The sequence below is a fragment of the Cetorhinus maximus genome, chromosome 25, assembly GCF_964194155.1.
Source record: "Cetorhinus maximus chromosome 25, sCetMax3.hap1.1, whole genome shotgun sequence".
Taxonomy (NCBI): domain Eukaryota; kingdom Metazoa; phylum Chordata; class Chondrichthyes; order Lamniformes; family Cetorhinidae; genus Cetorhinus; species Cetorhinus maximus.
In genome coordinates this window covers 10,969,561-10,997,052 of record NC_135903.1, presented here as the reverse complement: position 1 = coordinate 10,997,052, position 27,492 = coordinate 10,969,561, and the positions used below count along the sequence as shown (strand labels likewise).

Here is a 27,492-nt window from a genome sequence, read left to right as displayed (position 1 = left end):
ACCTACCTATTGTTAGTTGATCTATGCATCACTCTGTCCCTCGATCTATCTCTAGTATATACATATATATATGTATAGAAAACATCCTACATAGTCTGTCAATAATTCCGTGTTGCAGAAACACTGGTGATTCTTGGGCTGCAGATTTTCATTCCACTCTGTAATATTATGGGATACCTCAGCTGGCGAGAACGCATCGACGTTGTAAAAGTATCATCCACTAAAGTTACTGAGTACAGCGGAGGTAGTAAAACAATGAAAAGCAATGATAAGAAAATGTTATTAACTTCATGCGCGTGCAGCCTGTGAAATTTGGTCAACTGGTCAAATGAACCCAAATAAGATAATTGTGATAAAAAGGCGATTGAATGCCTTTTAAAGGGGCGATGAGGGGTGTGAAATACCTCATCAATATAAAAAAAAACCGATTCCATTCTACGAACGTTCATGTTTGTAAATGATTTGTTTTTTTTTGTAAGTAGCATTGGCCTTCTGAAAAAATTCCGTTCGTAATAGGACTGAATGAACTCAATAGCTTAATAATGAATTGAAATTTTTCTCTTGAAAACTTTGTCATCTCTGGCTACCGGCACCTGGAGTTTCTCTGACTCTGTCTAAAATATTTTAATTTGATTTTCTTTGTTTTCTCAAGATTAAAGGACAATGTTCCGTTCGTAATATTAACTTTTACTTTCGTTTTTAGGAATGGTATTTAGTTTCATGGTCTATATCCGCTTAAATTCTGTTGAAATTTGCCTCGACCTTAACGCGATTAGCGCTAAATATAACGGAACAGTTGCTACGGTTTAATGTGATATAAAAAAAATAGTTGATTAAAATGTGCTATTGGTGCAACATAGACCAACCAGATTCTTTAAAACATCGTGAAGTTTTCAGACAAATGCTTTGTTAGGACGTGATCAGCTAGCGGCCGTCATTGTAACTGGTTAATTATCTGAAGGTCTTTTTGAAGTTTTTAGAAAAAAATGATTTCTGACGACAGAAGTAAACAATATCTACAACTTGTCGGCTGTCCGGTCCGCAAGGGCCCACGTGATCGCTGTTTTATTAGGTATTACGGCCATGACGTGCCTTAAGTGGCTCTGCATTGTTTATTCAATATTGTTTTTCCTTGTATTTCAATGTGTTTAATCTCTTTATCGGCAATATGATTCGTTTAATGGGTGTGGTTCCATTTTGTTCGAAAGCGTTCAAACATATTTCCTAAATTCAATTGTAAATTCATTCACATTTTGTGAATTGCATTTGAAAATCTCTTTCTATAAATCTTCCTCACTGCATATAGGTACACACACACATATACACGGACAAACACATACACACACATGCGTAATATGATATTCCAAGTACCTATCATGAACGTAGGCACATTTAAACATACACATTCTAATGGAGTTAGTTGCAAATTAATTCAGAAAATAAAGCTCCTTCCATCGAGTCTGTTCACAAATGGGTTTCTATAGATTTCTTCTATACTTGCAGCCGAAGCAGAGTTAAGCAGAGTCTATTCTTCTGATAAATATCAGATAAATAGCCTATCTCACAGCGAGATAGGATATCATATGTGTTAATACTGATGCTTTAATTTCATTTTTCATTCATCCCTAACTGTTGACTATTATGGAAAATGGGGTAGCACAAGTATTATGGATATATTTATGTATCTGTGTATCTATACTTAATCAGCTGAGATATTATTGATACGTTAAGCAGACACAAAGAACCGCACTGGAGTTTAATCTAAAATTAATAGAAAGCCGGGCATCTGTGCATAAGTGAAAACATTACCAACTTTGTCAGATTTGACATCTAAAACCACAGGCATGTTATGTTCCTACTAATGTGCTATACATAAAGGCACATAGGTGGAAATAAAGGGATGTAGACGCGCGCAAGCATCTTCATTCATGTGCGCACGTAGTACGCAGGATTGCAATTGTAAAACGGTAATCTTATTTATTTTATGTAACCTAAAGTTATGTCTTTAGTTCTTGGGAGTATCATGTGAAAGCTTTAAAGAGCCAAAAATAAAGTATACCAAAAATGTTTTATATTCGGTGTCCTTGTGTTAAGTTCTATTTTTAGTGAAATTAAAGGCAAACTGATATCTAGAAAAGTATATAATAGTGTAAGAAAATGAGGCAAAGAGAAATACTATAATAGAAAAAAACAAGGTCAGAGACAGAGAAAGAACAGTCCTATTGAAGGACAGTCTTGCCTTCATTTGGTCGAAATTCCAGTTTTGTTTTTACATAATGTTATAGTCAGTTCAGTTCTGTATAAATCCTATTACATGAGGCAGCTCCATACATCCTTTCGGTTATGTATGAAAAAGCACTCAAGCTTGATTTAAATACCGAGGCAAGCAGATAAAGGGGTGGTTACCTAAATTGTGCATGTTTTAAAATCATGCAACAAATAAAAACGAAATCAATAAAGTCTGAGAAAGAATAAATCAGCAAGGTCTGGGAGCTAGTCTGGAGGAAATGTCCATGCGGATGGCTATTATACTGAAAATGTGTGTGTGTGGTTTGTTGAAAGGAAGACAGTCACACAAACAATAATCAATATCTGTACAACAGTCGAGAATGGATTCAATCTAAAGGTATGTGCCCTGAGATGTGAGAAATGTAACGGGCTTGCAACTTCATTTGGAAGCAACGCATCCAGAGATTTAAATGTCCACTTCGGATATTTTTTCTACATAACATGTCTATAAACAAGAAGTACTATAAATTATTTTCCCAATACATGCATGCTTTTAAAAAATCCAACTGCAAATCACGCACACACTTTGTTAGATGTTTAGTTGTGTGAATGTACATTTAAAAGTGCGAATGCCTAACATTTTATATATTTCCCGAGTGTAGCAAACCTCGTGATTTCTCTATAATAGGACCGTCTTTATGCATTGACGTTAGTCCCATAATGTGGACTACCTTGCCGCAAACGGACGAACGTATCTTTTCTGCTGTCTTCTCAGGCTTATAGTGCAGTTTGAAAATGATAAAACTGCATAAAACGTCGCCCAGATGAAGACATTACCATAGAGATAAATTTCAAATTAACATTAGGGACATTTTGCAGCCAAATGCTGAGCAAAATTGGGGCAAAGCTTTGTAGGGTTTAAAATGTATATACATTGTATTTAAAGAGGATCAAGCAAGAGAGGCAGGGGAAAGTGAAATGGGAGTTGCATGCTCCTTTATATGAGTGTTGTTATCTATTGAATCCCAGGTTCTTGTACTAATGTCTGCAAAATCGTCATGACTGAGTTTTGGTGGAACAATGCTGCCACCTACTGGAATGAGGGCGAATTATTCCGGACTTTAGGAAAAACAGGCTGAAAAAGCATTAGCAAATATACGCAATAGGCGATAAAATCTGACTATAAAGAATTCATTAGACCCAAACCGTGGCAAAGGAAGAAGGTTTAAGCTCTTCAATTCCATCGGCAAATACAATCGGAGACAGCACCAATAAACCACATCCTTGGTGCCGTGCTGCAGTGGATTGCTAACAACCTGAATTCCTGAAGGGCAGTAAAGGAGGGGAAGAAGCAAAAGAAAAAAAGGGAGGGAAAGAAAGCTTTCAGAACCCTATTGTCTCCGAGTCCGAGTCTAAACAATTGGGCATTCTGCTTTAGAATAAAGTCCCAAGCATGGGCGCGGGGTTGTAAACACATCCAAAGACCCTACTCCAGACGTCTCGCCAGACTCTGTATAGCTTTTTATTGCAGCAATTTCTGGCAGCCTGAAATGGTTAGGAAGTAGAACAAAAGAGGGCGTCGCTTTCTTTAGAGTCGAAAAAGCATGTTGGTTACACCACAATATTCACCGCGATTTTCCTAAACAAATCCGTTTCCTATATATTTCCCTTCAGAAACAAAACACAAAGCCATATTTTTATTGCTTGGCACCTCCAGTTGTGAGTTTAATTTAATAGGTTCTGAAAGTTTTTCCTTTGCTGTGTTTGTTTTACAGACGTTCAATTCTTAACCTTCAGAAATTTATACCCTATAAACTTTTACAACGGTCATATTATTTTATTGCAGCACACCACACTGAATTTCCTATAATGACAGACAACTTCCTAACTCCTCCTCCACCGTGCTAGGCTCATTTCTGCCTTCTCCTTTAAAGTGTTCGTGTCTCTTGTGTTTGGAAAATAATGTTGAACTGAAAATAGCTGATATTATATTAGTTCGAACATACGACACGCTGATAAAGTAATTATTTTATTCCAGCCCAGTAGAAGTTCTTTTAAACGGTCACATAACCTTTTTCCCTGATATGGAGATATTAAAATACCTAAGCATGGATTTATTTTTTAATATGGACATGAGAGACCCATGGCAGCCCTTTCACTGAACTAACCTAAAGAGCAGGCTTTTAATGTGGCGAGCACCCTTCCCTCCCGTCCAATTATCCCTTGTTGCGTTGTCAACAATAAGATAGCAACAAGGAGTGTAATGGACAGAAATGCCATCTACCATGGACATCCGATGAAACTGATCAACCTTTATTTCAAAATTGCTGAAATAGGCATCTTATTGGCAGAGATTTGCACATAGGAATGTTATTTTTGTTTAGAATGTGTTTAAGTTAAAGGCGTTTCATTAAAATGCCCCATTAGTTGTCTGTGGGCAGATTTTTTATGACATATCTTCTAGTTGATTGTGTAATATTTGATTTCGTTTTTTAATTTTGGTTTTTGCCACATATATCAATGGAATACTTGGCAAATAGGTTGATAGGTTTCTGCGTTCATTTATTTTAATCATCTTACAATTTTCATCCATAATGTCTGTGTGTATACACCCATATTTGTATATGCATAAAGATACACATATGCATACATATGTAGATAGATAGATAGACAGACAGGCAGAGTATATATACATTGAATAACAAGATTTTAATAATAAGGTATTTTTACCTACTAAAAAGGCTGGTCGACTTAAACCTTTCAAAGAGAGTAAGAGTGCTGAAATGATGCCTCATTTGTTTCAAAATTCAACTTAAATAGGTCGACTGAAGGAATATTAATTAGCATATTGATTATGATAGTGAACAATGCAAGTAAAGTATCAGAACATCGACAACAGGTTATGTTTTCTTCTTAATAGTGTATGTGAGTTCTTTTAGAACATGTAATCTCCTTCATGTGGAAAGACATGAAGATTCTGCTTTTGAATTCCCCATGGCAATTTATATTATTCCAAAGCTGCGATGCTTATCAACGTGTGCAAAGCAAGAAGAAATGAGCTCACACACTTTCTGATATGCATTGGACAATAAAATATGCAAAGTAGCCATCAGATAAATGCGGTTAGGAGTTTTGTTTATAATTTATTTTATGCAGAGTTAATGAATGGGTCAACAGAATACAAAACCCAGGATATTTCAAATCCTCTAATGATAAGTACATGGAAAACAAGTGAACAACTTACTAGGTGTCGACCGAGGATAAAGTCCGAATTTCTGCATTTTGCATCCATACCAACAACTTGAAGAATATGTCAAATTCGGCGAGACTCCCTGGTTAAGATTACTTCATAAAACGGAGGCATTTTGATTTAACATTATTTACGGGGACAGTTTGCCTAGTTTTATGCTTCTTCTCTGTAGTTGCATGCATGCAGCCTCTCTGTGCTTTTCTATTGACGACCCGCCATTGCGTCCACTCTTAAGAGAGGATTTATCGGGAAAACGAGATTAAAATACTGAACTACCTCTTGTCCCTTGTCCGATATGATCACTGGCTTCACCCCCAGAAATTGTCTCGTGGTTTATCGGATAAATAATTTGGTTTTGTTCAGATTTTAGGAATCGACTTTAGGCTCAGGTTCCTAAATACGTCTGTTCAATGTCTGTAATTATTCATCGAGCTTATTTAATAAATACAGCGATTTCCTTTGTTTTAATGGGCCTGGTTCTCAGGCATCAGTCAACAGAGAGAGGTTCACATTCACAACCAAGAATGAGGCAAGACTTTAACAGGAGACGCAAGGTCACGGGGAAAATCCGTTTGGAAATTTTTCAGCAGCTTTTTATTGTCAGCCGTTTTTAATACATTCACATATTTGCATCTAATGATTGCGGCGTTAGGTGTACAAAGAAGGGTGGTTTCAAAATATTTCACATCATCCAATGGGTTTAATTTATTATTATTATTAGTAATAAATCACATTAAAATAGTGCAACCGCGCGCTGCTGATGTCGGATAGCTCCAGAAAACATAACTAAAAATGAAGGTCACCTAGAATTGGGATTTTTTAATGCAAAATAGTTAGTTCATTTACCTTAAGTGTAAAATCTGCAAAAACCTGCAAAACACAAGAATATAAACACCAGTTCCACATCGGACAGAGACAGGAACACAGAAATATTTAACAAGTTGCCACCAGGAATGTTATTGTTTCTGAAATTTATTCCTCTGAGCTGATCCGTGTTGTCATCCTCCTTTTATGTAACCTGTTCGGCAATCATAATTCACCATATTATCCCTAAACAGTGTTTTATTTCTAAAGCGTCATGAAATTCTATACGACGAATCGTTAAATGTTCGCTTCGACAGTTGAACGTGCTTACTACAACATTAGAACAACTTTAAGAACGAGCCACGTGGTAATAGTTACCCTTAGTTGTACAAACTCTTAACAAAGGTGCTACTAATTTAAACCTTAGGAGCATCGTACTGCACATTAATACAAAACTGCCAGACCCACACTGGAATACACAGACTAAGGGTTACAGAAATAGAGACCCTAAGGTAGGTCAACAATCGGTTTAAACAGTGGCCACAATACCATTGAAGCAAACAAATTCTCAAATCAAAGAGATAAAGGAATCGGGAAAACAGCACTTAAACCAACCGCAATATAATATGTCTTCGAAATGGATAATAAACATTCGTTTTTGCATGTAAACAATTAAAAAAAAAGTAGTGTTAAATCATTGGGAACAATAAAAATTAAAAATATATATTTAATCGTAGGTTAAAAGGGTCCTTGTTGCAAAGCGTTGCTTTGGAACGCGGTCCATCCTGGTCCCGCGGCAAAGGCCAACGCCAAAGCATTCACAGAAATTGCAGCAATTTATAAATAACACGAAGTTTCTTTTTAAGCCGTGAAGAGAGAAAAGGTGGCGGGAATAAAAGCTCGCTGCTCTCTCTGGCTGTTATACTGGATGAGAATGAGAGGAAGTTGTATCTCTTAATATCCTGCAATAAAATCTTTTACACGTGACTCTATTCCCTGAATGAATGCACTAAAATGTTCGAAATAAATAGCCGAATTGCTGGATGTTTAAACCTTACATTCTGGCCATTCTGTGCTGTGGAAGCATGTTGGTTTTCTCAGAACTACAGTGAGGGTATATTGCAGTGACAGCAAAAACCGGCTACGCGCTAAAGTTTAAACTCAAAACTAGTCACTCGAACTCTTTTACGTGCTCCTTACTGAGTCTCTTCATCTTCATCCTCCTGTTCTGAAACCAGATTTTGACTTGTCTTTCAGTCAGGTTGAGAAGGCGAGCTACTTCGTGCCTCCGGTCCCTGGTGAGGTACATATTGAACAGAAATTCCTTTTCCAACTCTAGGGTCTGATACTTGCTGTAAGGACATCTTTTCTTCCTTGTCGACCGAGCGTGTAACCAATTTGCAGAAGGATTGCCTGAAGATGAACGGAGGAAAAAAAAAATCAGATCAGAATAAGACTTATATTGTGATCATATTTTCTCAATGCACTTTTAACATTACAATGGTTATAGGAGGGGGGGGGGGGGTGGGGGGGGGGGGTACTTTCAAAATGATGTCGATAGAATTGAGATAGTGTGTGTGCTGTAGTCATACTCCTAAACGTTTTTCCCTCAGTGAAGAGTATTACCAAACTAGAAACCGTTGGGCGCCCTCGGTTGGTTTAGGTTTATTTTTGCTGTTCATTATTACTTATGCATTTAGGAAGAAAACTGGAAGGCCCGATTGCATTGTACAAATTGCTTTATTTCTGCCTATTCTGTGGCTTCACATAAAGATGGTGTGCCGCACATTTTTTTTTTTTGGTTCACAATTCTTCAGTAGATTAATTCAAATAACAAGAGGGAATACGTTTTATTCATTCATTAATTTATTTATTGCCTCGTAGAAGACAGACTGGCAAAATCGTCATTAAAGGTTTGCAGGTGGTTGCTTGTGTTACCCATAAAACAGAACGGAGGCGTATAAAATAACAAGCAATATAAAATCAGTTAAATACTTGTGGCTAAACTGGAAGCAAACTGCCTTTTAATTGGAACCTTATTTCAGTCGCGTTTTTGCGTGAGGTTCGTAAACTACTTTGATTCTGAGATAAATCAAGTACATTTCCCAAGCAACTTACTTTGTTCTGATGCCTCTTTGTCTCCCTTCTCTTCACATATACTGTCTTCATAGCCCGGCGCTTTCCCGGAGCTAGTGGTTTCGCCCTCCAAATACTCGCCATGTAATTTTTGGAGCGCTGCTGGTTGGGTTTCGCCGCCGTGACCCGCGAGTACCTCCGTTTTCAATGAATCGTGACCGCTGGAAGGCATCCCGGGTACGGAGACGGCCCTGGGGGTCGAGTCCAACCAGGACCGCATGTACCTGCTATCAGGCTGAATGGGGTGAGACTGCACGTATGGATGGTACAATGTGGAGACATTGGCAGAGGACTGAGCGTACACGGGGGTCCAAGAGGTACCGAACACGGGAGATTTCGGTTGAAAATTACAAGCAGGAAATTCGGGGTGCTCGGGGACCCCCGGCTGTCTGGATACTATATACTGCCCCGAAGCAAACTTTGTTGCGGCCGATCCCTCGCTTTCATGACTTATAAGTGAATCGACAAAATAGTTACTAATAGCACCAGAGATCGACATTATCAAACATCATACACTTCGATTCATTGGGAAATTATATGTAAGACGAGAAATTGTTCTCTCAACTTCTCAACTAACAAAGTAGAGTTAGCTAATATGTTGTGGGCTATCTGCGAAACGATTGGTTAAAGTTTTCATGAGGCCGACAAAGCGACAATAAAACGTAAATCAATCCGCAAAGGGGGTTAAACAATTAACATCGCCCCCTCCCCCGTATTAAATACTTTTAAAGGTGAAATTGGGATTAAACAACGAACAGTGCCGCACATAATGTACATATTGTGCAACTATGCTTAACAATACCAAATGTAATCAACTTTAAAAGACAATCTTTTAAGGGACTATTTTGCTTCCTAATTAATCTTATCTCGGGTGACAAATTCTCACACCAGGTCTCATAATCGCCAGTCTTATTGTTACTGTTATTTTCTTAAACCTATAACATAAGAAGTGTTAAATGCAACCAATGTAGCAGATAATTCTTGTGATATTGCCTTTGATAGGTAGAAGAAACTGGTGAGGTTGGCGGTTTGGAACGTCCAGATTTCAGTTACTAATATTAGCCCGAGGTTTTTGGTACCATTGAACGAAATATGTGTGCGTTCTGTGAGTAACAACCGCAGACATTATACAGCAGAGACTGTGGTGAAAATGCACATCACAAACCGCGAGAAGCTATTCCGTCACATTTCCTTCAAATTTGAATTTGGACAGAAGTCCGCAATTGAGGAAGATTAAAACCAATTGTATTTAAGATAGTTTCTCGTTCCAGCTACTGCATTTCCAGCCAACAAAGTATTTTTGTTCCCATTGTGATTTTTTAAAGCTCACGGTTATATTAAAGATACGTTACATATTGTTCTGTATTACTAAACTGCGTGACTTTAAATTACTCACAACACTACTTTACAACAAAGGGGAACGGAGAACCAATCCTTAAGCAACATTGACCTACAGTGAACGAGTGAATATTTATAGTGTATTAAAATTCTACATAAATTGTCACAAGTTAAAGTTAAGTTAAAGCCACGTCTTCCCTTGTTATCGTTTCCATCTGTTTTAGGAAACGCCCTTTCCATGAAAATAAGTGCCAAGAAAGGCATTTATGCCGTGCAGCTAGGGAGAAACTCTGAATGGAAGTTCCAAAATCATTTTCGACTAGTGAAATTAGCAAATACTGACAAAATATTTGGGTAACGGAGGATTTGTACAGGTAAAAAATCGTTCGGCTATCCAATTTACAAAACCACTTTCTTAATGTAACTCATTAATGGAAACTAACAATATTTAACTTTGCATTTAACAAATTCATTTAGATGCTTGAATGAAAAAGCTTGATTGATATAATTCAGCTGGCGCAAAGAAGTTGGGTTTGAAGAGGCTTGGATATTAGTCAAGCGGCAGGACGAGCAATGGCGGAGGCAATAAGAAAAATTACAACAAGTGGTGAATTGTTTATATGCACTTTTAAACTATATTTTTGTCAATATTTAATCCTATAAAATTGATGAAGCAAAATGTGTTGTTCAATTCGGGAAGGGATTAATTTGAATATAAATAGTTGTTCATTTCTTTGGACTCAGGAATTATTCGACTAACATTTGTTTTAATGTTTGGACTGTTATGGTGACAGGCAGTGGGCTGTCAGGAGCGCTGCTTCTTTTTTTACAACAGTGGCCTCTATTAAGATAGCATTAGTGAACATGTAAGTATTGAGAAAGTCATAGGCTGAGGTTAACAACTGAGCATTCGTTAATGTGATTATCCCGAATCTCCAAAAGAATCCTCCCGTGGTAAAAATATATTTTTAAATACTTGCAAGAAGCTGGCTAGGCTGTAAGCCTCTATGATGCGAATACCATTGAGTATATCCAAATATCAGGACAGGTCAGTGTAAAGCTTCCCCATGCGCTTAAATTGGCTGTTAGCATCATGTCATATGTATTTCTCAATATATACATATTTGTTTTGTATTTCGATTCGACTTGCTTTGGCTGCCATTATATTAAATTAAAAAATAACTCCCCTATTATCTTATTCCACCTCTTTGATGGTTTCAAAAGTTTAGGGTAAACGAGACTAAAATTGGTTTGACACCATTCTAGACTTCAAGACTGCGCACTTTAAAACTTGTTTTTAAAATCGGTAAGATGCTGAGAGCTATGTTTTTGTATAACGTGAATATTATCTAGCCTAAATAATTAAAAGGGAGGTTATTTCAACGGAAGACTTTTGCATTATAGGGCCTGCTAGACTGGCAGATCTAATCGGAAAATTGGCATCAAATGGATGTTTCAGTCAGCAGTAAAATGTCATATCTGCACATGTTGATGATTGTTGTATATATATTCAAACATTAACATTTCGAGATGTAAATATTCAATAGGGTCCTTTAAAATCCATTTATAGATATTTATTTCTGCCGAAAGAAAATAGATTTTCAACATGCCACAAATGTGCATTTTCTAAAGAGCTTCATCTGTGCGAAGTATAAGAAAATTAACTTTCGTCATTTCATGTACCAAATAAATTATTTTATCTATTTTCTCACAGTGTGCCGAGTTATCCACTCATTTTCTTTGTAGCTCATCAAACTGAAAACGGTCACTCTACTGTGCAAATTATTGTTCAGAAATACTCGCCTGTCTTTTAACTCAGTATTTTAAGGGACAATCTGACACTAGCACCGTCTTTGCTGGAATTCTGGATATCCAATAGACTCTTGAAATGTTCTCCCTTTACAACTAAAACACGTCTTAAAGGCATAAACGCAGTTTAAACAAATTGCTTAATAACATCCAGTTTCACTATCAATAAAGTAAAAATATGCACTCCTAATCGCTTAGTACAATGCATAATTCTGTATTATGGGGTGAATTAAGATAGGCGTTTTCAAGTATTAGAGGCGATGGTATCTTTATAGGAGAACAGATACAAAACTTAACTTGGGTACGAAGAATGGGAACTGAATTTTAACAGTAATATATAGAAAGATCAGCGACCACATTGCTACATTCCTAGTAACTTTGCTTATAAACTGTTACAATAATACGTTTATATGTTTTTATTAGGGAAAATTATTGGGCTTTTCTTGTAAATTTCGAATTTATTTATATTTTAAAGACCTTTTTAAAAAAGACATATTCGGATCTCTGCCAACCCTAAAAATGGAGTGATTCCAAACAACAGCAACTGACATTATGAATAGCAAAAGACCCGTCGTTCGGGGTCGCTGCAGGCCATTTGGGTGGAAATACCACACTTAGATTTAAAGAAAGAGTTTCAACTTAGGCCTAACTATACAAGAAGTGAGGCCGTTTGCCCTTCCCTCTACAGCACATTGTGCAATATTATCAACTTTATTAGTTTCAAAGTTGTTATAAACGCTCCAACATTCTTAACAATTAAGAGTTTATTTGTTGCATTCTCCCCTTTAGTTCAATTCATAATCCATTGGAAATATGCAGATAAGCAAGAAAACAAATCAAACATCTTCACACCAAATAGTATACAGCAGATGGTGAAAAATGGCAATCAGCTACAGTCTATAATTGGAACATTCTCTGGGATCCAATTGTTGTTAAGATGTGAAATCATGGTTTTCCTTTTTCCTTTGATGAGGTTCTATTCTACAAATCACTCGGCGGGCTAAGTGACCGCTATGTGTGTATCGCTGCGTGTGTTTTAAACAGTAGCCGATACTTAACTTTCAAACTGACAGTGAAAGTGAACGAATTGAAGAACATCGGCGCAAACTCGCTCAAGTTATACTTTCATATATGAACTAAAAAGAAGTAATGAACAGATGAAGGCAACACTAAAGCCTCTTCATCTAGAGGAAAGAGTCCAATTGGAAGCTTGCCTTATGTTTTTCTGCAATTGGATGCCTCCAGTTAAAAATCATATGCGATTTAGTCAGATATAGCTAACTGCAGTAATATCGAAGCGGCCTCTTTTATTTAATATAAAGTAATGTTGTGATAGACTGAACAACCATCGTTATTGATTGAGTAATATTTACATTATCATTTATAACTGGGCACATTGCATTATAACAAAACAAAATCATACCATTATTGCAAGACCTTGACACTGGGGAATGACCCGCCAGTGTTCAATATTTGTTTTTCTTCGATCATATTTCAAGTGTACAAAAAGTACACGAAAACTAAATTAATATGGTCCAGAAATAAATCGTATTGTTTATCTGCTCACTTTCATCCTTGCTCGGTGCGTTTTCCATTTGTTTGTTTTTAAAACCTGGGGTAACTTTTTTGATGGATATGGACCGTGCAGAAATTAGTTACTTTACACAACTGCGCAGGCTACCTGTCTGTGTTGTTAACCAAAAATCTATCTATTTATTATACGTATAATTGATCGATCTAACTCTATCTACGCAGTTAGATCTAAAGAATAGAAAATCGCATCCAACTAGTTATGTTGCAATTCCAAAATTTAGCAGTAGAAAAAATATACACAATTTGAATTATTTAAAACTTTACCATGCTATCCATACACAAGAACAGTTATTTCAGATCTATCCATGTATCGGACAGATGGGCAATTACATAGATGAACACCCGTTAATCTGCAATAACAGCCCGCGCTAGGCATTGCTAGTGGCACCATCTTCCATTTCTTCGCAATATCTAAAATGTTTTGTCACAGAAACCATTCCTTCGGGTAGTAAAATACCAGAGGTTCCTCTTTTTAACTTAACATCCAAAAGTTTGCGATGACAATAACTGGAGTAATTCAGGCAGTTTCTTGTCACTGCGATCAAACAGAAGCCCAACAACATGAAACTACCTAAGTCACACAGCAGTTCCATTTCACTTGCGCCATAGACTGGCCCTAACGAGTTGAATTCAATTGAAACGCTCAAATGAAGACCATCATTGTGAAATATATATATATATCTTTGTTAGGCATTATTCTTTAAGATATAATTAATTAACAAAAAGGTCTCATGTTTCGAAGAAAAGAAAGGGAGGGAGGATATTTTGAAATCTCACAGGTACAGGAGGTTTCAAAATTGGATCTATCTCTGTATAATTATTCCAACAGGGAAGATTGCACCATCTCGGCCTTGCTTCGGGCGAATAAACAAATAAGAAGCTGAAGCAACTGGTGTCACTGCACTGCATCATTACCATGGTAAAGGGCCAAAGTTTTCACTTTCAAACACAGTCGCTAGACTGCTGCTACAACAAACATTCCATTTTATACAAAGTCAATGTGGCTGTAACCAGCCTTAAAGATTCCTGGCAAAACACCGTTAAACGTGACAACAATGCCCTACCATTTTCATCATGTTTCCCAAAGTCTTGAAAACAAATTTGAACAACAGTTAGCGAGTTTCCACTAGAAGTTTGTCGAAGAAAGAAAACTGTGGCCATTTTCCTGATCTCAAAGCTATGCTGTGTAGCATGCCGCTCGGTGCCAAACTGCCCAAGTCCAACAAGTCCTACATGACAGCAAATTGCCAAACATATTTACAAGCCATAAAACTTTACAAAAGCGGACGTGGTCGTCCTTGCAGCATCGTCAGTGCCCACAGTCAGTTACAACCGTCTCGATGGTATTTAAATCACCGACACCGGATACCAAATAAATTTCAAACTGCAGGGTTTTCTTTAGGGGTGGAAGCATCGGAATTCCCTGTCCTTTTTTCTCAACCATCAACTTGTCCATTTCAGGTCAATTTCACGGGTTCACAATCAGCCAACCAACGTCCATGATATATACGAGCCAGACTTGATGAAAGAGCCACTAAAGAGCAAATGGCCGCAACAAAACTTAACAGACTTTTGGACATTAAATAAAAGTATAAAGAACTACAGAAATGTCAAACACAATTTTATTGTTATATTTAAATCTGCATTTTAATATTAGCCTGTGATAAGGCCCAGGAAATAATGCAACCAATTTAAGACGTGAAATATACAGAACATGCTATTCAGAAAAAATACCACACTTATTATGCTCCAAAGAAAGTGAAATATTACATTTAAAAACGTTTTTTGTGAATGGTCCCCAAATATTAACAGTTCCATTCATGCCACTCTCTTACTGAGTGTTGTGTGGAGTTCAGTGTGCATAGCAGTAGACAACATGTGATGGGCACAACCTTAATAGTCTTTGGTATAACAAGTTTCTTTATATATTTTTAAAAATAAATATTGCATTTTACCTGACATTACACATTTATTATCTGAAAATCTCTATCTAAAAGCACACACGTCAAACTAATTGAGAGGACAGACCACCACAGTTTGTCGGGCAATTTGATGAACATTTAAAAGACACATTATTCTTAAGCACAAACACATTTTAATTATAGTGTATAATCTCCACTAAGGCTGTAGTTCACTGCAAAGAAGTATAATCGATACTCGTGGTATGTTAGAAGCTGGGTTTTAACCGGTTGCTGTAAATGCACATTATTTATCCAGGAGAAGTTCAAACAATGACTGATACCCTCTAGAACAGTGACGAAGAACTCGTCTGGGCTTTTAACTATTTTAGCTTGCCGATGTACTTAAGCTCCAATTTTTTATTGTGAGCTCGTCTTAATTTATTGGTTTCTCACATTCCATTCACATTTCGATGGGAAGCTTTACGTCACATCTCTAGTGTGGAACAGAATGAGAAATGAAATCATAAAATTGAGACTGAATCATGTTAAACACCTCCACTAAAAATAGGTCAATAGCAGTTTTCAATGATAAATTCAAACTAATAGCAGGCGGGAATTTATGCAAATGTTTTTCCACTTGAGAGATATGAGCCAGGTGTGGAGGCTAGCTCATGAATATTTTAGCCTTTTGACGTTAGTCAAAGGAACACAAAAGCTGCATAAGAATCTGCCTTTTCATAACAATTGCAATAAGATCATTAAAAAGTGCTCTATCTTGATATTTATATCTTTTATTTAAATGTTTATGTTAATCAATTTGCATTCAATTAATGTTTTATCTCCACTGCAATCTTTACTTAATATAAATCTTCAGTTATTAGACGTTATTTAAAGCCGAATGAACAGTAGAATATTTTGTTCACCTGCAATACACTCAGTTAATTCCCAAAACAATTTATTGTGGAAACGTTTTACGGTGTTTTGACGTGAACGACGCTGAATAACTGCAAGCATTATAGTCGCTATGAAATTTACATGCAGTTTTTCATAGTTTGGTTATTTCCATGTACTTCGATTCAACCGTTGGTTGAGGCTGTGCATTTATCAGGAAAATCGAGTTTTATTTAGAATTCTTAGAAACATTTTTAATAATAAAGTTTGTACTTAACATTAAGTTGGTAAAATTATCTTCTGAAAGTACGTGACACCAACGAAAATAATTGCACGTTGTTTGATATTATTGTTGCGATGCCCATTCGATAACCTACATAAATAATTATTCTTACATACTAAGAAGCAAGAAGGATTCATGATGAGGCGACCATCTATGGAAATGAGTTTTTACCTTTACGTCCTCCCATAACTTTAAGAAAAGCGTTGTTTTAAGGCGAATCATAATGCTTCTATCCATTAGTAAGCAGTAATTCAAAATTTACCCTTTGGTAGACCGAGGATTTCCCATAATTATCGACCTCTAATTGCTTCAATATGCCTGCCTATTTTGAGGCTAGTTTCTTGGTATAATTTAACAAGTGCTTCACTCTCGTGCGTGAAGTATATCTGCGCAGATGGCGTATTATAATAGGTGTCGAGTTCTCTGGTGTCCATTCAATAAGAGGAAGCGTCAGACGTTAAAATGATTACTTTTGTAAGCATAAAACATAATTGTGGTACTAACTATACATCGATTAAACCCAAGAAATAGGACAAAATGGATAATGCAAGTCAGATTTTATTGCCTTTGTGGAACATTCTTCCAGTTCCTTTCGTCATAATTAAGCGATAGGACACTAAATTATCTGATGGCAATTAATGAACTTGTCCAGTAAACTAGTGTCTTCAGACTGTTCATTTTCAACAGCAAATCAGTATCTTTTTGTTATGTTTAGTTATTTTGAACTTGCAAGCTCTTCATCCGGCTATGTCCCTTCTCCTTTGCTGGCTCAATGTTGTTCTAGTGACTAGACTTCTGAACTTGCAACCTCTACCCCTCCCCCCAAATCCATCAATATTGTTGTAGCACTCGAATTGCTTCAACGAGACGCTTTATATCGTCCACCGTCTCCTATATTTTTTGATTTAAAAAACACCAGCTCTTTCTTCAAATGGGGAAAGTAGCCGATATTTCTCGAACTCTGTGCTCTCTGCTCATCTTTTTCAGTTTCATTCTTCGGTTTTGAAACCAGATTTTGACTTGTCTGTCGGTTAGATTCACGTTCCGGCTGATCTCTAGGCGGCGCTCTCGAGTTAAATACATGTTAAAGAGGAATTCCTTTTCTAGCTCCAGTGTCTGTTGCTTGGTGTACGGGCAGCGTTTCTTCCTTCCGCCCTTCGCCGACAGCCAGTTTATCGTATTCTCAGCCTTTGTACTCTCTGTCAATCGGGAAAAACAAATTGTCAAACGACCTGCAGAATAAAATGGATTTTGTTCTTCCTCCCTTTCTTTCACCACCAACGAGACCATGGCTCAGGGATTGCAATAAAGTATCCCAATTGAGAGCGGGGAGGGGGTAACATTGTCGGCACATAGTCAGAAAGATGAATGTGAACCCTTCATGTTTTATCCTGATTTTCATTAGCTCAGGCTGTTGTTTCACAACGCAGCATTACCTGTTCTAATGTAACTTCATGTCTTATCAAAATAAAAAGTTCCAACAGCTTTTCTTAAAGGGGACTCCTACACATGGACAAATAACTACAGTGAAGGCCTAATTAAGGTTTGATCAAAAATGTTATCTCTAATGCAGGTTGCACTAATATTGATTTCTAATGATGCAAAGCAATGGAATAAGGTACGGCAGATAATATTACAAAAAGACATGGCTGTCCCGAAAGCCTCATTGCAAACACATCACTGCGTTTAAAACACGGTTAATATAGCTTGGCCATGACAGACAACTGCATCTCAAATTCTAATTAATAATATTAATTTTCTGATAGAAAATGCTCACCTAGGTTAAGATAAACGGAATTATTCCCTGGGATATCTCAGGCCATTCAAACGCCTATTAACTTCCCAAAGTCAATATTTTGTCCAAGCGGCCTTATTGTGAATTGTTTTAGAACAGAATTGTTGTATTGCAAAACAACGTTTAACCCCTATAATTTCGCCTTTATACTGGACTTTCACTTAAAGGTTATGGATTGTGCAAGGGAGGAGGAGAAATCGTTTGACGAACAGGGGGCAGGAAAACACAAACATGGGGACAGTTGTGTTCAGCAGAAAGTTATGAAAGTTTTTATAAAGCTTCTCCACGCTTTTCATTTTGTATTATTGTTAATTTTAAGGCAATAGTTAACGCATTTTTATACGATGTTTTGCAATTTGCCATCCTATTGTGAGCGTTGTGACGAAATGCTTTAAGCTGAACTGTTTCCATATAACCTTTTAGACTTATACGTAGTTTTTTTTTAAAAAAAAGACATGTAACGCGATCTCTGAGGTAAACCTCGCTATATATGAGACAAATGTTATTCATGCATCCAATATCGTTGTAATAAATTGAAATGGTAAGAACCAGGAGCCATTACTGACCAAAAAGGTCAATGTATCCAAACTGTAAATACAATTGTAGGGTTTCTCAACATGTTCACAGTCCGTATTGATAAAACATAAACTGCTTCAGCTCCTCTGCTACTAAAAAGTATTTTTTCTGAAATCCTTGTAGTTACAATAAAACTAGGATTTAACCTTTAACATTTCCCGGTATGGTGGGCCGAATGACCTCCGTCGGTGCTGTATTTTTTCATGTTCCAATGTTAGCCCAGTTGCAAGTGCGGTAAACCACTAAATAGGTGGTTTTTAGGACAGAAAACTTTAGATGTAATTTCGTTGATGGAAGTTACACCCTCACATAGAACACGCTCTTGGCTTTATTGAAAGGGTTTAAGTTCATGGAACAGCGGGGAGATAGGTTTCTCTCCACAGGCGCTGTTGGAACTGCTGAGTTTTTCCAGCATTTTCTGTTTTTGTATAGGTTTATGCATTCAGTTACTCTAAGTAAACTTACCAAACTAATAACCTCATAAAGAAGCGGCCGATATAGTCAAAATTTTCGGCCCATGCAAGAAACGGCGTATATGGTGCAGGGGACAATTCCTTACCGGCCAAATTTCAATCAGGTTCAGAAGGCTATCTGAGTATCACAGTTCAAAGAGCATATAAATGAAATAAAAACAGAAAACGTTGCAAATAACTCAGCAGGTCTGGCAGTATCTGTGCAGAGGGAGAAACAGAGTTAACGTTTCAGATCGTGACCTTTCATCAGAACGACCTGAAACCTTAAGTGGATCCCTCTCTCTCCACAGATGCTGCAAGGCCTGTTGTGCATTTCCAGCATTTTCAGCTTTTCTTTTAGATTTTCAGCATCCGCCGGATGTTGGTTTTGGTCTATACATGGCCAGGCTCTTGTTTAGAACTCAAGATGTTATTTTGTTTACCATATTCAGTGTCAGGTCACAATTCCTTAGTTATAAGCGCATTCGTACAGTACCTTTCTGCCTCTTATATTATTTAAAGTCAAGAACTTGTAGCTAACAATTCGCAAATTTTAACGGCCGGCCTTTGAAGATCCAGCCGCATATTAGGGAAGTTCCTTGTGTTTGTTTTGGCCATCCGGTGGCAATGCATAAATGCGAATTTGTCTACACTTTTCAGGTTGATAGTTTGTGGGGAAAATACGTGAAAGACAGGGGGTTTAATTATTATATTTCCCTTTCAAATGTGCCTACCTAATGTTTCAAAAGGTCCACAATGAAAGGAACTATATGATAATCAGTCTGAAATCACCCTAGGCTCCTTCAGATAGTTTTCTTTTCTAATGTTGCGTTGTCAATTTGTTGTTTTTTATGCTGTGGGTGAAAGTTGCACCATGTGTTACATTTTCTGTTCAAATACTATATCTTATTGGAGTGGCTCCCTAGATGAACATGGAAACTGCGTTTTGTGAGTACATAGGCCTGAATGCATTTTAAATGCGGATAATTACTCAACAAGACTGAAGTGACCGGAACAGCAAGGGCTTAGCAAGAAATGCGATCCTACATAACCTGGAGTTCAGTTTAAAATGTAAGTGTATACTATATTTTAAGCGACCTGCTAATTATTGACTGATTGAAGGATGTTAAGAGCATGCTGTAAAGCCTTATTGCACAACTAGTTATGTGTATGAACTCTACTATCGGGTTTTATGTTATAACTGTCCTTATTATTTTGTAACAATAAGTTGTACTGTATAGAGAAATTGTGTGGAAATTAACTGATACCTGTGACTTGCAATAACTTTCACTTTGTTGCGTACAAGTTCAATTTTTAAAACAGCCAAAATCCCAACTCAATTTAAGGCCTCCATCTTTATTAGCTACTTTGTGCCGTCATTCGGTTCTTTGTGTGAAGCTGACGTTATTTCAATGCAGCAAAGATGGCGGAAGTGTTGTTGTCGATGAGTGTAGCTTTTCTCCTAAGATTTTTGTCATCAATCAAGATTGGAAATTCCATGGAAGTCAAATAAATCCCTGAAACTGGACATATCAACTGAGCTGTGCAATAAATGGAGCACAGCGGTGAAATGTTACAAATAGTTTTTAAAAAGTACTGCCCAATTTTATTGGACTATACGGAATTAAAATATGACTAGGATTAAGTGCTTCCTTAGAGATCAGCTAATTGATAAGAAAGAAACCAGGAGATTCTCTAAAGTTACAGAGGAAATACATCGGTAAATCCTAACAGTCACTAACCAAGCTTATTTGTCAGATTGAACTAAATTTTACTAATTCAGAATCACCTAGTCTGTGATTTGGGTGATCACTGCTGATTTCGTCCAATTGCTATCAAAAAATACCATCGTTGCGTCCATACACAGTTCAAGATGTGTCAAGAATGAAACACATGATTCTCTCGTCCTAATTGAGAGGTAATTTAACTTCTGAGGTGCTCTCTGGATATATCCCATGGGGCAAGGGGCACCTATGCCTCTTTACAATACTTTGCCTCATTTTCAAAGTTTAACGTGTGCTTAACATGTCCCAGATTTGCATAACAATAAAGGCATTTGTATGCCCCATTGTTACTTAATGCTTAGTACTTAAACTGTTAGGGATTGCAACGCTTTTACAAAGTGTTTGCCGACTTTTATGTAAATGAAGTGGCCTTGTGTTTCATTATTTTATGTGTATGAGAGTAGGTGGAGGAAATCCTTTTTGGTGGATCCAAGTTAATTATAACTTCCTCCGAGCTATTGCATCCTGAGGTTTATCCACGTCTTTCCTCGTGTGTAGCGGCTCAGCATTGGTGGGGTGGGGGCGGTGGGGGGGTGGTGGAGGGGTTAGGAACTACAGTTACTTTTTTAAAAAGTTTTCCCGGAAAATACAGAAATGTGGCTTAATAATTACCTGTCAGACAACAGTTAACTTCTGAAAGAATCGGCAAAGCGCTACCAGTAACCTTTTTGATATTCATTGTCATTTCTCGTAGATTCTGTTAGAATCAGATCACAGCAATCGGAATTATCCACACCTACCAGGAAATAGCAAATGGAGTACCTCGGATTGCAAGTGTGCATGTCGGTGCCCCTGTGGTTCTTTAATTCCTAATTCACTCAACAGCGAGTTTTCATATATTACCGCAATGCCTCTGCAGCGCTGTGTGATGTAATTTTTCTTAGGTGCCATAATCTATCTCCATGGCAACAAATAGAGTTTAAGTGGATATCACATGGTGCCACGAAGCTCAATTTATTTATATTCAACATTTGGAATTCATAATTGCATCTTTGGCTTGTTTTAATACATGAACCAATCATTGATAGACTGTCGCTCGAATGCTTTGTTGCTCACTGAATGTCAGACTCAAATCCAATATATCAACACCCACAATTATTTATTTAAAATATCGCTGGCCACCAATGCAGTCTTTGCATCGAAACTTCAAACCCGAGCACGGCTTGTGGTTTCATTTATAAACGTATGTTGTTATGAATGCTTGCATAAACTAGCTATGTTGCAATGTTACCCACCCACACACACACACACACACATACACAGCTGTTTGTGTGAAGATAGACCATACTAACGGCAAGGATTATTAATTAACCGATCAGTTCAATCTGTTTCCCTCTGTGTATACGTGTAATTATATATACCTATAAACATATAGATATGTCCATATAACAGAATTATAATTATATGATATATGTGCAATTTTGTGAACGTTTACATATAATTACATTTACACATAATCATGATTATATATTTATGTTCATAAAACCACTAAGCTATATGAATGAATATAATTACATAATGTTTTCCGTCGTAAAATAACCGCTAGTTTAATTGTATGTGTACTTGATATAACTGCAGTTTTATGCTTCCTTCTTAAGTATGCCTTGCGTTTGATAATGCTTATTTGTTTTTGCCTAGGTGAGTTGTTTATATTGGGGACTTTTATAGCGATTTCTACTGCAACTAAGGAGTGGCCTTCAGAACAGGAACCTTCCGCTGTTTTGATCTTTAAAAGGGTCACTTAAACGTGTTTGTAATTTACTCTGCCGTAAGGGGCCTGTCCTATAAATTACTCAAGGTATTAATTTGTACTGAGGGATCTTTGTGCTGGAGACAAAAAGGCTCCTTTATGACCTGAATAAAGTCACCTTGCCGCAGATGAGAGTGCTTGCCTGTGTTCCTGCTCCAACTGCCCTGTAATTGTTTCTCTTCCTTTCGTTCATGATTTTACCCACCTTTCATTTCCTTCTCGGGAAGGGGTTTTTCCGCGCCAGGAAACTGTAAAGAGGATGTTTCTTGTACAAAGGTACTTTCTCTTCCCCCTGTATCCTTTCCCGGGACTCCGCGGCCCGGATCTTTTGAGGTGTTCACTTTTAATTCTTTTTCACCTGGTTTTGAGGAGGACGACGTAGCGAAGGAAGAAGTGAAAGAAACACTGGAGTGAATCGAGCATGGAGCAGTGACTGGCTGTGGCTGGTTGTACTCCGTCGGTTTGTTTGATGAATAGCTCGGTTCTGAACGGAAATAGCTGGGCATGGGAACCCTGCCACTGTCATTTGTGCAGGTTTCAGAAACCACCCTCGGATAGACTGAAACCTCAGAGTGCGTCTTCGAGTGCTTATCCCCGTCTAATAAACAATAGTTGGCTTCTTCCTTCACGCTGGACGTGAAGGAATAAGTGTTTATCTGCTGAAGTCGGCTGGTGTGGTTGGGTGGTGACGAATTTGCCCACCCTGCCATGCCTGGCACGTACTGATGTGGAACCAAACCTATACCTTGCTGGCTGTTCATCTCCCCTTGTTTACGATATGCAAGGCCAACTTGCCAATTCTGCACCCCGTAGCCCTGGTCCGCTCTGGAGGACAAATAACCCCCAGGACAGTAAGGTTCAGCTCTTCTGGAGCAAATTAAAGACTTCACTGAAAACGAGCTGGAAGCAGAATTCTCCGAACATGACATAGCTGCAGCTTAATTTGCTGAGGAGGGGGGAAGGGGGAAAAAAGGTCTTTATCAAACTGACATTTCACTTGGAGTCCTCAGAAGCCGGCTATGGACAACTTCCTCCCAGCCGGCCAATCAAAATCCCAGCAGCCCCTGCAGGCTCCGCCTCCATCACGGGGTTTTGAAATGAGAAGAAAATTGATGTATTTGTGGGACTCAGAAACACCCGGTTATTGTGACAAATACAAGCTTGTTAATTCAGCTTTTATAACCAAGTTGGAGGGAATCCCTTCCTGGTCAACAAATGCACATTCAACAGTTCAAATGACAGAATTGCATTTTCTGTGGCAAAATGAAACAGAACAAGGCAATAATTTTAGTTTTTTTCAGACAGTATGGCGACAGCAGGAACGCTAGGGGAGCTCTGCGCTTTTTCCAAGTTCTGCCTTGTGGTAACCCACGACTGAAGTAATGGTTCAGTGGAAATAAAAGGAAATTCACCAGTAGAAACACTGTATTAATTTTCAGGAGGAATAATTGTGACACCTTCAGGAATATCCGCATATATAATTAATGCGACAGATATATATATATAAACTTATTAGAACAGCTACATGCTAATTTATAGTTTCAATAATGACATAAAGTCGTGGCAGTAACAGCATCCCATCGGATGGGCATAGAACCAGGAGTTAATTTTAGATGAAGTTGAATTTTATATTTTTGAATATTTTACACCAACATGATTTTGAAAGTTGAAGCTTGTTTTATGTGCTAAGGGTGGTATTTCCCATATAATGATATCCCTGGGGTGGGGAATCCGCAATTTGTTAATTCATAAGGATTCAACAAATACGAAGCAATACGACTTAAATGGCTGGTAACAAGCAACAAATGTTTAATTTTTGTTGTAACTTATTTCTCTTGACCTCTGTTGGATTCAAACAGAACAAGATTCAGAGATGGGCGCATCACCTGGACATGTATTTTACTCCGTTCAATTAGTTATTGAAAAACAGTAGTTAGATTTTATCTATTTATTCTCTTTGCAGTTTCTCAAACTTCTTGTTTCTCCGGCATTTTTCAACAACAGGAAATGACAAGACCTCTTCATACAGCTTCGATTTTATATTCCGGAGACTTTCGCCCATTTTAATTTTTATCGAAGTCTTTACGCCCTATATTTGCTTTTAATGTTCCACGTATTTTAAAACTGCCATACCTATTTATTTTTGTACTCAAATTTGCCTCAGTGAGTTAGAGACTTGAGCACATAAATAAACAATCACACAAGTAATGAACAGATAATTTTACTAATGGATGTGCTGATTTTGTGAATGATGCAACGCAAAAGCAGACACATCTGTCTCAAAGGACAGAGTCTCAGGCTTGCAATATATTTGTAGAGATCTGCGCACTACCAGTCCAATCGCTTCGCCATTTATGCATAATCATTAAATCTGACTTTATGCACCCCTAAGGTTTTCAACTGAGATCAAATCTCCTCTACAAACATGTTTTTGCCACAGCAGTCGAATTAAACTAATGCTTTTTTAAAAAGAAAGGCAGGACTATGTAAGTTGCCTGTTTCCCGAGAGTGGAATATTTTATATCTGTCAAATTCACGCAGAGACGCCAATGCAGTAAAAAAAATCTTTATTAGCAAAAAATAAAGTTTTAACTTTGAAATATTATCCCCCGCGGGGGTCTCACGTTCCCAACTGTAAATATTTTAAGAACAGAAAAAAAATAAATCTGACGATGACAGATAGGAGCATTTTTATAGACAACTGACTAACGAACTACAGATTTGTTGAAATTGTCCTTTTCAGCCTCAATTAAATCTACTTTCGTGAGTAAAGCTAAATCTGTACAGTCCGCACATTTTTTAATCTTCTGGAAGCAATGCCAACGAATCAGCAACGTGAGTTTGGAAATCCGACCGGAACTCTCATGTTCGGCTATGACTGAATTCGGGCGTAGGTAAAATTCGGCGCTTCTCCCAGCGCTTGCCGCCCCCACCCACCCCGAGAAATATATCATCTAAAATTGAAAATAAAGCACCTTTGTATGAATAACTGGGCTTAGTTACAATTCATAACCGAGCAATATATCAGAGTAGCATGAGGGGATTGTAGCATGTTATTGCCACGTGGACAGGGTACGCATGGGGACAATTTTCCACCCCAAACTGCAGCAATAATTCTACAGAAATGACTGAGACACTGCTTGTAAGAGAATAAGCAGAGGATTATCCCGGCTCGTGTTTATAACAAGGCCCTGGAGTACAGCATTGTGGGCAGCCGTGTAGAATAATCTAAAGTGAGCTCTATTGTATGCAAGAGAACGACAAGAGTAACGGGTTAGAGTGGATTTATAAATACGAAAGTGTTATACAGTGAAAGGGCTGCAGTACCCGAGTAAAGCACACCAAACTGAAACCTTAGTCACTAACTCCCAGCAAGACATATCGATAGCCGATATTGCCTCCCCAAATTACCAAATAGAATATAAATGCAGGATTCAGAACTATATAGATAATCCCACACTACATGGAAATCTCTGAATAGGTATGCAACCCATGATGCATGTAGCTGAGGTCTGAAATCTCATTTACATTCTATGCTTCACCTAAGCACACTCGCACAACACTGCATAACTGTATCGATGGGCACATAATGCGGCTAGATTTTGTATCCCATATTGTATGGAAATAGCACATATACCTGCGCATAATGATAAATGGGCCTGTTAGAGGTTAAAATTGCCTCTCTCTCACACTTTATTAAGGATATACTGGTGCAAAATCAGGGATTTGTTTCACCTTGTGAAAGAAAATTTGTAAAAACTGTGAGGCTAGAACTCATAACTGAATAGGGAGGTATAAATTAAATCTTTAAAACACCGAAATTTGGGATATTGTTACGAACAATCCACCCAACATGAGACTAAGTAAATAGATAAGTAATATGATTATAAGTATTTTTCGTGATTAATTCGGCCTCCACAGCACACGTCAAGCCGTTAATGTATTTCGTTTTAAAACTTTTTTTCTTACACACGAATTTGCACATGGACCTTAGTAAACAGTGCATGCGTCCAATTTTGATATATGCGCCACTGAGCAGGCAGGATTTGCCGCTCAACGCAATGTACATGTGCTTAATTTAAATAACAACATTAATTTTGTATCCCTTTCCATAAAACTCTTGGGGATTTTAAATTATAAAAATAACGCACATCATATAGAAAATCTTTGTACAGAGTTTGTTTTTTGTCTGTTATATGGCTCGTGCGGTTTTCCTTTAACTCGAATTAACGTTGAAATAGAGGCGATGCTTCCTACAAACCTTCCGATAAGTATAACTCAGAATCCAAGGGACTCACGATAAGAATTATTGCGCTGATTTAATAAACACACATTGAGGCGGTATTGAGCGCGGGACGTTGTTTGACGCTGATGTCTGTTTGGTGAAAACGAGCCATGTATAATTCTAAGATATTTTAAATCAGATTTATACAATTAAGTTGACAGCACCAGCACCAGGAACCCTGCACCGTGATTGTTTAAGGAAGAGTTGCAATTGCAACGCTGAATTTAAGTGATGGATTCTTTTTGAAAGGGTCACATTATTTTTCTAGATTCAAAACACGGTTCGGTAATAACTCATTAATGAGAGCCTCAGTGAGCGATGGGCAGGGAGAAAGGGGGGAGGAAGAGATCTGGGCCCTTACCTCAAAATGGCGTCAGAAGTCGAACTACCTGGGAGAAATTCATCCAAATACTGATTTCTAGAAACTTATGAAACAATATTGTTTTCTGTTCCAGGATGCCAAATAATAGGATGAGATTCAACAATAAATAGTCAATCTTAACGGGAAATAAAAGTTATCCCAAACTAATATTGTAGGCGTCATAATTTTGCCTAGTTAGCGCACTTATTCTTGAAAATCAAAATAACCTAACCTTTGCATCTAAACTGATTAAAC

General features: G+C 37.5%; 2 protein-coding genes across 2 annotated transcripts; both read right to left on the bottom strand.

The window, feature by feature from the left end:
• Positions 1-6,058: 6,058 nt before the first annotated feature.
• On the bottom strand, positions 6,059-9,143 carry hoxb9a (homeobox B9a). The gene is made up of 2 exons (XM_078529444.1): positions 8,402-9,143; positions 6,059-7,696 (listed from the first exon to the last, which is right to left on the bottom strand). Exons 1-2 carry the CDS (start codon positions 8,916-8,918, stop codon positions 7,455-7,457), a joined length of 759 nt encoding a protein of 252 aa, XP_078385570.1. The 5' UTR covers positions 8,919-9,143; the 3' UTR covers positions 6,059-7,454.
• Positions 9,144-14,798: 5,655 nt separating this feature from the next.
• Positions 14,799-23,520, bottom strand: LOC144667874 (homeobox protein Hox-A10-like). The gene is made up of 2 exons (XM_078529440.1): positions 22,797-23,520; positions 14,799-17,433 (listed from the first exon to the last, which is right to left on the bottom strand). Exons 1-2 carry the CDS (start codon positions 23,518-23,520, stop codon positions 17,162-17,164), a joined length of 996 nt encoding a protein of 331 aa, XP_078385566.1. The 3' UTR covers positions 14,799-17,161.
• Between the last annotated feature and the right edge of the window lie 3,972 nt (positions 23,521-27,492).